At 46.6% G+C, this 12,550-nt stretch overlaps 1 protein-coding gene across 2 annotated transcripts in view; it reads left to right on the top strand.

Annotated features, from left to right (window-relative positions):
* Positions 1-7,282: 7,282 nt before the first annotated feature.
* The window catches only part of MELK (maternal embryonic leucine zipper kinase), a 28,179-nt gene continuing 22,911 nt past the window's right edge, over positions 7,283-12,550 (top strand). For both annotated transcript variants that reach the window (XM_078613408.1, XM_078613407.1), the window contains exons 1-4: positions 7,283-7,457; positions 10,322-10,460; positions 11,321-11,406; positions 12,074-12,190. In XM_078613408.1, coding sequence (XP_078469534.1) covers positions 10,394-10,460; positions 11,321-11,406; positions 12,074-12,190 — 270 coding nt within the window. In that variant the 5' untranslated portion in view covers positions 7,283-7,457; positions 10,322-10,393. The remainder of the gene's footprint in view (positions 7,458-10,321; positions 10,461-11,320; positions 11,407-12,073; positions 12,191-12,550) is intronic.

Below are 12,550 nucleotides of genomic sequence, written 5' to 3'. Positions count from 1 at the left end.
TTTTTGGGTTTAGATCGCGTTATTTATAAATGTGTCGTAACCCTCCACCACCCGACACGGCCAATCAGCAAAAAATGTGTCACGTTGACAACACACCGGTGGGCTAAAGCAGTGAACTATTTGTCTTTTGTCAATGTGACACATTTTTTACTGATTGGCCGTGTCGGGTGGTGGAGGGTTACGACACATTTATAAATAACGCGATCTAAACCCAAAAACGTTGATTATGAAAAACATAACTCTGATAATGTGCACTGTCCTTGAAGTTGATTGGTCCACACCCGAGACAGCTTTCCTTAGAGCCTAGTCTCACATGGGTGAGACGTCCAACGGCTCTAAGGAAAGCTGTCTCGGGTGTGGACCAATCAACTTCAAGGACAGTGCACATTCTCAGAGTTATGTTTTTTGTTTGCATTATGACTGCAGGTATTGTGGTCTATGTAAACATGACTCCTTGTAAAAACAAGGTGTCAGTTTTGTTGCCAGATAGAAGGGTAAAAAACCAATTATCATACGTTAATTTGATTAATATACACAGCCACTTGAAATGCAACGATGCACGCTCGCTCACCCGATAGCACTGTGTAAAGACTTCCTTTGACATTGTCCGGGTGTTACCCTTCACGGGTTTCTGGGTTCGTTTTCGAACATTCCTTTTGCTGGGTTTACAACTTTGTTTTTTTTATCTCAAACAAGTGATGTTCAAGTGATTAAGCTGTTTTTAAAGTCGATGGAATGGATTAAACAAAAGGTTACGTCCTTCCGAAAAAAAATACATGTCCTGCTAGTCAGCAGTATAAAACTCTACGTTGACATATTGTCGATTAAATTAATTTAGGATGCAGCGAATACACTTCAAGTCGCAGTGAGCGACACGTGACAGATTACGTCCAAAGGCAGACACTTACAATTAACTGTGAGACAACTGTAATGAGCAATATGTACAATATTTGACAGTTACAATCACAATCGACATCAGTATAATAGTGCCTGTTACAACAAACAATTCTACATTGGAAAATCGTAGCAGCTACGATACCAATTCACGTTTGATTCAAATAAGTCGAGTTTATTGCCTGTTGTTGCGTCTTCATGGAGACCCAGCGATTGTGCAGTGCGTGTTTACGAGCAATCGATGTCCACCCGAATGTATCACGGGCTCACAAGGCAAGTCACCACTGACTTGCCTTGTGAGCCCAGCCATAAATGCTGTTACGTGGAGTATTTCCATGTTCAACGTGCCTTACATGCTGACGCTGGCATTCGTGAGCGTGTGTGTATGTACCGTCAAGCTCCTCATATCCAAGCCCCTCTCTTAGCCGTGCTTTCCATTCATGAACTGTGCACCCCGATCGAGCCGCACACTTTGCTCCGGGTTGCCACCTGTCCTGGTTCTCCCAGGACCGTCCTCTGAATGACGTAGGCAGTCCTGGAAAATCTATCCCAAGTCCTCCCAGGGCATCGAAAGACCCAATGATGTACCACTCGCACGGAATGTGTCTCCTGTGATGGTATTGTGAGATATTCCTATTCTTCTACCCATGATGTGCCCCGATAGTTTTTTTGTAACTTAGAGGCGACAACTGTAACGTTCCGCTATGTTTGCGACATGTGTGCGGATATGAGGGAGTGACTCAGGAGTTCTGACAAACCATTTGTCCAAGAGAAAGTGATTCGGAAAGCAGTGGCACATCAATCAAGTGTGTTAGCGCGGTGCGACTGCTGGAAGGTTTTACGGGCTGGAGAGACCCAGGCTGTGGGCCACTTGGAAAAAGCAGGGAAACATTGGACGGGGGAGGGAGGGGGTCTCTTTTAATTCCTTGCACCAGGGCCCATGTCACGGTGGAGGGATGTTAACTACCTCGCCTGGTTTACCGGAGGTCGTGGGTTCGATCCCGATCCTGACGCCTGCTGCTGTATATTTGGAGTCTGCGTGTCTCTCTCCCCGTGGTCGCGTAGATTTTTAGCCGGGTCCTCTGGGTTTTTCCTCATTTATAATCAACGTCACCCAATTGGAGTATTTGGCTATTCCTATAAATTTTCACGCGATATTTCACTTCGTTGAGCGATCATTTATGATAGCCAGGTTGCTGCTGAGTGGGCCTTACCTGGTAAAATACAAGTTTAGTTGAGACTATCCATTAACCTATAGTCTTTGGCACGGATAAGAGGGAGTCACGTGGGCGTGGTGGCAAATGATTCCCATCATCCACAGCTCTCTGATGTTGTGTTTGGGTCGCACCCCCGCGTCGTCGTTTGGTAATGACGTCCGATGTTTCGCTGCAAGTGCCGGGAAGCGAAACGTTAAGACGCGACCGGACCGACACGCGGTACAACCCAAAGGCAAGACACAGACACACACAAGGGGAGCTCTACGCAGCCACCTGAAAAAAACGTAGGCAGCAGTCCATCGCTCCGTCATCCATTTGTATCCATCACTCGGACACTGCGGGGGCTAATTTGCGTGGATGAACACAGATAATAGGATCCACACAAATAGCGCTTTTACATCAGAGCAGTTAAGACGAGTTTCGCAAAAAATGCAGGTTGTCCTCGAATGTTCTTCTGCGTATAGATAGATATTATTATATCAAACTGTATACATGTTGGCATATGCCTAGATTGTTGTTGTTAAAGGCCTGCGTGGGGACCATTGGATATGACAAAGATATGTTGTACCTGTCTGAAAGTGTGCGTTGTCACGCCCTTGCCTATCATTCTAATAAATCGTTCGACAAGAGAACATATCTCCCGGTGTATTTTTATTGTTTTCAAATGCGGCTTTTTAAGGACTGCTTCGTGACTTTATTGATTAGGGACGACCGTCTCGTATTCACATCCATTGTGGCTCTTGGAATAGAGTTAAAAAAAAAATCTAATTAAAAAAATGTCTCTTCTTGTTATTTTGGTTGCCGACCCTTGTGATCGAGTATATATTCTAGTGGTTGTAAACACATTCCTCCTGCGGAGGGAGCTGCTGGTAGGGACGTTGGGTTGCTCGGTCAATGGCCAGGGTCAACGGCGGCGTGGTGTATTCCGCAAATATGCCCGACTGTGAGGGCGGACACAAGCCGGCGTGAGTAGCTTAAACGTTGAGTTTTATAAGGGCACCACGGGGTGAGCAGCCCCTCCCCACCCAGCCCCACCCCTCCCACCCCCCACCCAGCCCCACCCTCCCCACCCAGCCCCTCCCCACCCTCCCCACCCAGCCCTTCCCCACCCTCCCCACCCAGCCCCACCCTCCCCACCCAGCCCCTCCCCACCCTCCCCTCCCCACCCAGCCCCTTTCTCCCCACCCAGCCCCTCCCTGCACGACGGACGGACACAATAACCCCCTGTGGGCTGGTGTAACCAGGAGGTTCCTACCAGTACAATGCATATATTTAAGGATTCATTAAGATTTGTGATGGGTTTTTTTCTTCCCACAATTGTATCCCGACTGCGCTGTCACGTCACGAGACGACGCATCCATCAGGATGTCTCTAACAGAGAAGTAGACAGGACAGAACTACTGCAGAGGTCCGTCACGTGACCTCTGGTCCACAACGTGGGGGGGGGGGGGGGGTCAGCAAGGTTAATATCAAGCCTCAATACATGCGTCGAATATCGTGTCCAAGCTTAAAACGTCTTACAATTTACTGCCTCTGTTCTACGTATTAAAATCGCGTATTCCCCTCTGGCCGCTTAGGGGCCGCTACACCAATGTTAGAAATGGAATCATGACGCTGAATCATGCCAATTTGTTGAATAGCGAGAGCAGTGAAGCATTTAAATTGAAGTTCAAATTTAATCAATCAATGTGTCAACCATATGACATGATAAATGTTGCTCTTCTGGACTTTGATATCAAAAAGGGTTAAGAACTACTGGTATGGACTGCTCAGAGACGTAAGCACATGGGCTTGGGCAGGACCCAGTGGCGTAGTAACGATGTTATCAGCTAAGGGGTGTGGAAATGGGTCAGTTGGGGCCCCAATATTTGATTTGTCTCGCACGGTCGCACCTAGGCTTTATTGTATATCGTGGCTCCACTTGCCTAATTACATCGTTACGCTCACAGTCTCAAACATGTGTAGTGTCAGTGATTTGGAGACGAGGTTTGTAGGAGGCACCGTCTTTTATTTAGAACATTCACGGTCTCGCCTGCACGCTCTCTACAATCGCTTAGCCTCGCCTATACACAACACGAGCCGTCTAACATCGGCAGCGCAGACTGGGACAGCCAACAACTATCCGGCAGCGCAATATCTAGCGAAGACGGCAGCGACGACGACGGCGACGAGACGACAGCGACGACGAGACGAGTCCACCCCCAGAACCGGCAGCCCTGAGCCCCCCGCTCTCGGCTCCTTTTATGCTCCCAGCGCGGCCTGGCTCCACCCTGACCGCGCCTCCCTTCTCGAACCCGCCAGCAGGTTCCAGGGGCCTCCAGACGGAGTCCTCCGTGACCCTTGCCCTAGTTCCTCCGCTCTGCCAACACACACCGTGCTCACGCTCACCGGCGTGTGTGCTGTCTGTCCACCACAGCTGCCGCTGCCGTCCATCAGCTGGCGCTGTTACACTACACATGTGTAAATACTGTGTCAGTAAGTCTCGAGGTGAAGACAGGGTTGTCAGCGAGGCTGGATGCAAAGACAAGGTGCCAGCAAGTCTGGAGGTTCTTGGTTGGGAAATCCCCCAGAGTGTCCAAAAGAGGCAGCTGGGGAAATTCCCCCGGAGAATCCACGAGGATAAAAGCAGGGCAAGAAGGGATGTTCGGGGTTTGTGGAGAGGGACTCGGGCCATCGTCGCTGTCTTCACGTCATCACTGTCTACAAGTCATCGCGGTCTGCTCGGTCATTCGATCTCCACGTCGGCATTAGCTCATGACGACGGGGTCCTAAGCTACGTTACGTGCAATAAAAAAACCCTCTAAAGTTCGAGTCATTACACATGTAACGCTGTAGAGGCTCTCCGCCTTCGCAAAATGAAGCCACTTCAGCTCCGTAGGAGTACTTCTGCAATACAATTGACACGTATCTAATTAAATATCCCAGAAACGGGAGTTCTATGGCCAATGTTCTTTTCCTCAAGCTACTTAAGTTTTTATTCTTTGGGTCTTTCGGTAAAGTCACGTAGATAGGTTGAAAGAAAATAACAAAAACGACGACGTTTCGATCGCAACACAAGCGATCGTCATCGGGACGATTTACGTGACTTTATCGAAAGACCCAAAGAATATGAATTCCTGCAGTCACGAAAGCTTTAAGTATTTACGTTTTGTTATGCTGCATTTTTCCCCACGCTCGTTCCGCTACTGGCAAAGACATCGCAGTGTCGGATTAAGCTGCTGCGGGGCCTGTAGCATATGTTATAAAGGCCCTAAATAGAAAAAAACACATAAATATGAAAACACAATTTTTTTACTTGCATAGTAAAGTAATTGTATTTTTTTATTTGCTATACAGCCAGATAATACGACAAATCGCTAACCTTAAACACCCAGTTTTCATAAAAGTTGAAGGCAGTGTAGTACTATAGTAATAGAGCAAGTGCAGAATCACTGAACCGGAATTGACAGCTTGAAAGCATTTAGCGCGGGGCCCTTGACAGTGCGGGGCCCGTAGCTACTACTAAATATGTAGCAACTACATATGTAGGGGGCCGTCCATAAATGACGTCACGCGATTTTGGAGGATTTTTGACCCCCCCCCCCCCTTCGTCACACGGCGTCACAAAAAGTCAGACCCCCCCCTCAAATATGACGTCACAAAGCTCTGCTCCCCCCCCCCCACAAAAAATAAAACATGCTTCAAATCGCTTTAAACTATTGTCATTGTAGTGCGTATTTAATGTGGCGCTGCACTCTGATGTTGTAGGAGAAAACATGTATTAAAAAGTCGATTTAATTAAGTAGAACGTGTTGTCTATATTTATTTAAAGTTGCGCATTTTGATGTGACGTCACATTTCTCAAAACCCCCCCTCGTCACACATCGTCACAAATGTCTGACCCCCCCCCCCACCTAGGTGCGTGACGTCATTTATGGATGGTCCCTAGACTAGATTATACCTGGGTATATTATGGCCTAGGCCAAATCATACCCCCATGATAGTAATAGTGTTCAGCGATATACACATTAATTACTAAAATTTTCCAACATTTTATTTAAAACTGTAAACACATAGACTTTGATTGCTTCAACCAGAAAAAAACTTTAATAATAACCCTATCCCTAACCTTAACCCTAAAAATACTTCAATTGATCAAATTGAGATTCTTCCATTTATACGCGTTTTAGATATCGATTGAAGTTTGTTTGAACTTTCACATGGGGCATAGTCTGGCCTTGAGAGGTATGGTCTGGTCCAGTCTAGTTTAAACCCCCGGGTATAGTTTAGCCTAGGACACTTTAATCGGGGCAGGGGTTATTTTAGCCTGTTACACCGGGAGTCGAGGCTACAGGCGGAGCGACAGGCAGACGAGGGAGGGACGTGCGCCGTGGAGATGGAGCGGCCGCGTGGATCGACCACGACAGCTTGGGGAGGACTTCATCCAGCAGTGGAAAGATAATGGCTGAACTGGAATAAGAGCCGGGACGATTGAGTCCATTGAAGGACTCTACGTTGTAATCGACTTCTTTTTTGTGGTTGATTACTCCTCGCCTATTGAAAATTATTCCATTTACGGGACACAACGTAAATTGAAACGGATTTAGCTCTGACATTCAAAACGAATGATTGATAATTCACTGGTCAACAAAAAAACAAATTCTGGCCTGGACTTTTGCAGCTGTTTTAGACTAATTTCAGGGTGCTGATTCCAAATCTGATCTCAGATCTGCTCTATCGCATCTCATTTTTATGCTATCGGCATACTGCATTTTTATTGATTTTACCCGAAATTAACTCTGTCACTTATGATTGCAAGTTGTTGCGAGTCAGTGACTGCTTTAGTGTTAAAATATGGTGCTGTATTTTTAGGATAGTGTGTTTATAATATCATTTTACGTAGATATCCACATTTAATATTTTTCTTCTGCAGTTTTTATTGAAAATGCAATATTTGATATCTCAAAAACCTGATGTAATAGACAGATTTGGAATCAGCACCCCAAAATTACCTTAAAACCGTTGGAATACCTTATGCCAGAAAAAGTGTGTTGACCAGTGTTATCTAATGCTTATTTCCACCCCCGCGCCCGAACGCTGATTTGGTACATCCCAACGCGAGCCAATCACAATCCTTATTTCTCCCCCCCTCCGTGTGTACGAGGAATGGTAGAGTCCTCCGTGAGGCCCCGCCCTGCGCGCTGATTGGTCGGTTCGTACCCCGCGTCGGTTTTTCCGCTTTTAAAAAAAAATTTCCCCTCAAGTTCACGAAATCCCAAACTCGACGGTAAAACATCACCAAATCTATCGATAAAACCATTAAACCAACGCGCCTTCAGCTTCAAACTCCGCGGTGCAGACGCACGGGTAAGAATCGCTCTTTTGCGCGGTGTTTTTGTTAATGTTTGCCGGCCTCTATCGATCACTGCAGCGCCTCGGACGAGCGAACGGCGTTCCGAGGGTACGTCAAACGGAGGGAGACGGAGCGGTGAAATCCGGCGGATCGTCGTCTCGTACGTGGTAAAGTATGGGTGATCAAGCCACTGTAACAGTCAACGGCGTGGGGATGCCTTCATCCAGCAGTTGATTCATTGCGGTTAACGATCGGCGATCAATATGTAGTAATATACGTTAACGCGTAGGCTTTAGCGAGCAATTTTAATCGAGGGGTTTGTGTTACATCGCGTAAGTATACATGTGTCGTAACCTTGTTGGTTCTTTCGGTAAAGTAACGTAGAAGGGAAATTCTAAAAAAATAAAAATAAAATAAAAAATGAAATAAAATAATAATGGAAAAAATTCTCACGACGTTTCGGCCACAACGCAAGCAGCCGTCCTCAGGTGAAGAACAGGGCTGTCGTAAAGACAGCGTCCGAATGAACACCACCAAGCTTGGCAGCGTATATTTAAGCTGGGTTAAAGGAGTTTACAATATCAACAGAGGTATTTAGCATATTTATGGGAAATGCAGATATGGGATTAGTCACTACTTGTGGAATGTGTAGGTGGTGGGGGGGGGGCGGTCTCAAAGTCATATTATGCTCGTGTAGTATGTAGGATTAGCAGTAATAAAGGGCGGAAGTAGGGTTAGCAGTAATAAAGGGAGGGAGATCTTAATAGTAAGGAGCTGCAGCAGCCAAACCACCACGTAAAAAAACCCCTAAAATATAAACTACTTCAATATACTCAATATACTCTCCAATAAGTTGAGCTACTAACAGTAACCCTCCACTACCCACTAACATTTGTCACTTAAACAGAACGTGCCAGTTAATGGGCCTGACGTGGTAACTAATTGTCACCTTCTGTGTACGTGACACATCTACACTTACGCGAACTAACCTCAAAACCTTTATTTCGAGTGATATATAATGCAGTTCTGTTTACGTCATTGACCAGAGTGGTGAAGTATGATAACATGAACCTCACCGTGCGTTTACAGGGAGGCCTTCATCCAGCAGTGGATTGACAAACATGCTGTTACGTACTGTCGTGACAAGTGTATTGAATTGTTGTGATTCGAACCGGAGTTGGGTAATGAAAGATCATCTAATCGAGAAGCAAGCTTCTAAGTCTTGTACACATGAGTTTGAGTCCCAGTCAGGGTCAACAAAGCCATCATTATCGCTATCAGCTCTCCTCCAGGATCAATAATAGAGATGCAAATCGATCAGACTGCACCACTTTTTTTCGGGGCATACCGATTCAGAATTCTCAGCAGTCTCCAACACTTATTATCCAGTATATCTCTCTGGTCTTTCTATGTGATTTGAAGGGGGGCCATTGCCCGAAACGTCGTGTGTAATATACTTTTCCATTTAAGGCTGCAGTGTTGTTAACACACGTGTTGAGATGTTTTATTGTTTGTGCTTGTGCACCACTGCCAACGCAGCATCGCCAAGTGATGCTGTCAGTTATCGTTAAGTTCACAAAACATCACGCATGGAACCGCGTGTGGAACGAGAGTCGATTGTATTCGCTGACTTTGCCGCATGTCGTGTGGAAAGGTTTCACGTGACCCCACCAGCCACCAGAGGCCACTAAATTATCCACAAAGTGAACAAAATCGGTTATTCAATCGCGACCCAGAGTATTGACACCTGATCAGGCTAAGAGTAAATTGTTGGCTTGTATACAACAGGAGTTGGCAACCAAAGTAACAAGAAGAGACATTTTTTAATTCTGTAAAAAATATACGTATGTGGTTCTGGAGCCACAGGTTTTCGACCCCTGGGATAGAACAGCCAACTGCGAACTGGCCACGGAGACTTGTGTGTTTTTGTTTTCCTATATTGGGAGAAACTAGTTTCAAAAAGGGCTTCCCTCTGATTAGTACACATTGATCTCAACCCTTCAACTCTCCGGGGTATACTCTTAGATAAGTGCACAACTTTATCTGTGATGAACGCTGCACTTTCCATCATGAACGAGGGAGGCGCAGGGATAAACGTTCGATTACGTTGGAATCGATCTGCGGACGGCGGTCTTCTCGCACGGCCAGCAGCTCTATGTCGTCTTATCTCGATCCCGCAATCCCAAACAGGTGAAAGTCCGCATCGAACCGAACCCCCAGCAAGGCCATCTACTTAACGACGAGAGACAATTCACACGAAATGTCGTTTTCAATTAAGTCTTCCAGGTGTAAAATGATATAAGCTTTTAATGAAGAAATAAAGTAATCTAATTCAAAACAATACAATTCAAAAATGTTTCATTTTAAAACTTCAAAACGGCGCATCGGGTGCTTGCGTGAATGCGTCGTTCTTGTGCAATTTTTTTGTGACTTTCCCGGCCAAAGGCTGTAAATGGTTGTGAGGGGCGCCATAGGCGCCCCCGAACAACCCCTAGTATACGATGAGTACCAATTTCTGGGAAGGCCAAAGTGATTGCTTTATGGTGTGTCTTGTCCCTGTCATAGGAATGTGGAATTTCAACCACTGGTTCAGGGCTGTAAAAGAGAAATTATCACTTTACCCATCCTCATTTGAGCATTTTGTGGTGTTGAGGTGGTCAGGAGATAGCAATGCAGCAATGGATGCTTGACTATCTGTGCAGGCCCTTCTAGTGTTATCGCCTCCTATGATGCAGTGGGTTTTCTCCAGGCACTCCGGCTTGCTCCCACATGAAGCAAAACGCATTAATGGCATTGTCCAAACATCCCCAAAGTAGCGAACCAAAATAAGTAAAAATTTTAAAGTTTGCTAACAGCTGCATTCTTGTGAATCAACCAGGGCTGCAGTGCTGCTCCCACACCCCACTGCCCCGGGTCTCACTGCTGGAGCGACACGCGGGGGGACGACGCCATGACGGCCCAGGATGACTACGACGAGTTGCTCCGTCTCTACGAGCTCAGGGAGACCATCGGCTCAGGCAAGGCGACTGCTCCCCGTGCTGCCTTTCTGCTCTTCCTGGCATTTTCCCCATTCGTCCTATTCCCCCACTCATTCCTGTCCTGGGCCATTTCCACATTCACTCTAGAGGCCTTCATATCCTGGTTTACCACTTCCCACTCATGTGAGGTCTGCCTTCCCGGTCCTCTTGCTCATTCAGGAGTGCCACAGTGGTGAGATGTTAACTACCTTGCCTGGTATACAGGAGGTCGTGGGTTCAATCCCGCCCTTGATGCCTGTATATTTGGGGTTTGCGTGTTATCTCTCCCTGTGGTTGTGTGGATTTTACTCCGGGTCTTCTGGTTTTTCCTTCCACATTTAGAACAATGCGTATTAAGCTACTATCAATTTCCACACGATAGACCACCTTGTTGAGCTATCATTTGTGGCCAGGTCATTTCTTAAAAAGAGCTATACAGCTCAGTGGGCCTTAACTGGTAAAATAAGAACAATTGAAATGTTTAGTCATTCATTCCAGTCCTGGGCTACTCCGCACCCACTCAACAGTCTTTCATATCGTGGTTCACCATTTGCATCCACCTCTTTCGAGGCCTGCCTCTCACTCTCCACCCTAGTGCTTCCATGTTCATCACCTTTCTTCCCATGTGCTATTCCTGCAACAACCTTGCGCCCATCTACCCTTCCGCATCTTTTACTCACCTGCCCTCCTCCATGTGTCTCCCGCACCAGCTACCAAGGCTAACTTAATGATGGAATGATTCACACTCCCTTCGAGTATGAATCGCCAGAATTCGGGATCACGGTTTGGGGTCACGGATGAGCACTTTTTTGGTACATTTTCACGAATCCTCACGTTGTTTTTGTCCCCCCTCTCCCCAGGTGGGTTTGCCAAGGTTAAGGTTGCGCGTCACTTGCTCACGGGGGAGAAGGTGGCCATCAAAATCATGGACAAGGCTGAGCTTGGGGTATGTGCGTGTGTGTGTGTGTGTTTTGCTCTGCACTCAACACACCAGCGCTTTCCCTGAGAGTCATGCAATTACATTCAACAACACTTGTTCAGTTTAAGTGGCGATGTAATGGTTAGCCTGCCGTACCACGATCTGTGCACCCTTCGTTTTGATTTCTGGCCATACACGTCGGTGGTAATTGCAATAGCAACCAGGCCTGGGACTCCTGTAGGTCAACTCAGCTGGAATTGAGTACCAGCTGTTATGTGTCAACTTCAGCCCTGTGGAGATAAAGGTGACTGGCCATGAGTGATTATGGCTATAATATTCCTTTTGTGTGCAATCTTGGGTTCTCTAACAGTGCTTGCCCCTTGTGTCTATCATACAAAATACATGTTTAGGGTTAGTGGCGTTGTGGCGATTTCAGTTATCACCCATGGGTAAAATTAGTGGCAACTGAACCGAACTTGTCCTGGTTCTCTCGTAGGTCGACTCAGCCTTAAATGAGTATCTGGTGGAGTGTGCAAACATCAGCACTGTGAAGACAAAGGTGGTTGGGCGTTGTGGTGGCCACTTTCTCGTGTAACATGGAAACTTCAACAGGTGCTGCTGAACAGCACTTGCCCCCCACAGTGTGTAAGACTGCATAAGCAATCTGTGTGGGTGTGTTTGTGTGTGTGTGCAGGATGATTTGCCACGAGTGAAGACCGAGATAGAAGCCATGAAGAGCCTGAGCCACCAGCACGTGTGTCGTCTCTACCAGGTGATCGAGACAAAGACGAAAATCTTCATGGTGCTGGAGGTGAGAAACAGTCACCAGTAGTGAGTCACTGTCCACGTCCCCTTCCAGAGAGAGTCCATTACTGATGATAATATGATAATATCCTAATTACCTCGGGGCTACAGTAAATAATGACAGCTTAATCCCCCACCTCTGACTCCACACGCCGCCCCCCCCCCCCCTGCATCCCTCCTCCCTTGCTCTTACCCTATATAATCGCTTGTCACATACAGCTCTCTCTGCCCACTACAGTAAAACATTTTTTTCTGGGGTTGTCCCACCTGATGACGGAAAACTTCAAATCTAGAATGATAATGCCCTTCGCTTTCCCAGGAAAGCCTCACTGAATGTCAAGGCCATGTTGGCAGGAAGGTGTGTTAC

This window comes from Lampetra planeri, chromosome 41 (genome assembly GCF_965212315.1).
Source record: "Lampetra planeri chromosome 41, kcLamPlan1.2.h2, whole genome shotgun sequence".
Classification (NCBI taxonomy): domain Eukaryota; kingdom Metazoa; phylum Chordata; class Hyperoartia; order Petromyzontiformes; family Petromyzontidae; genus Lampetra; species Lampetra planeri.
Note: the sequence above shows the minus strand (reverse complement) of the source record. Positions and strands in the feature narration are given on the sequence as shown.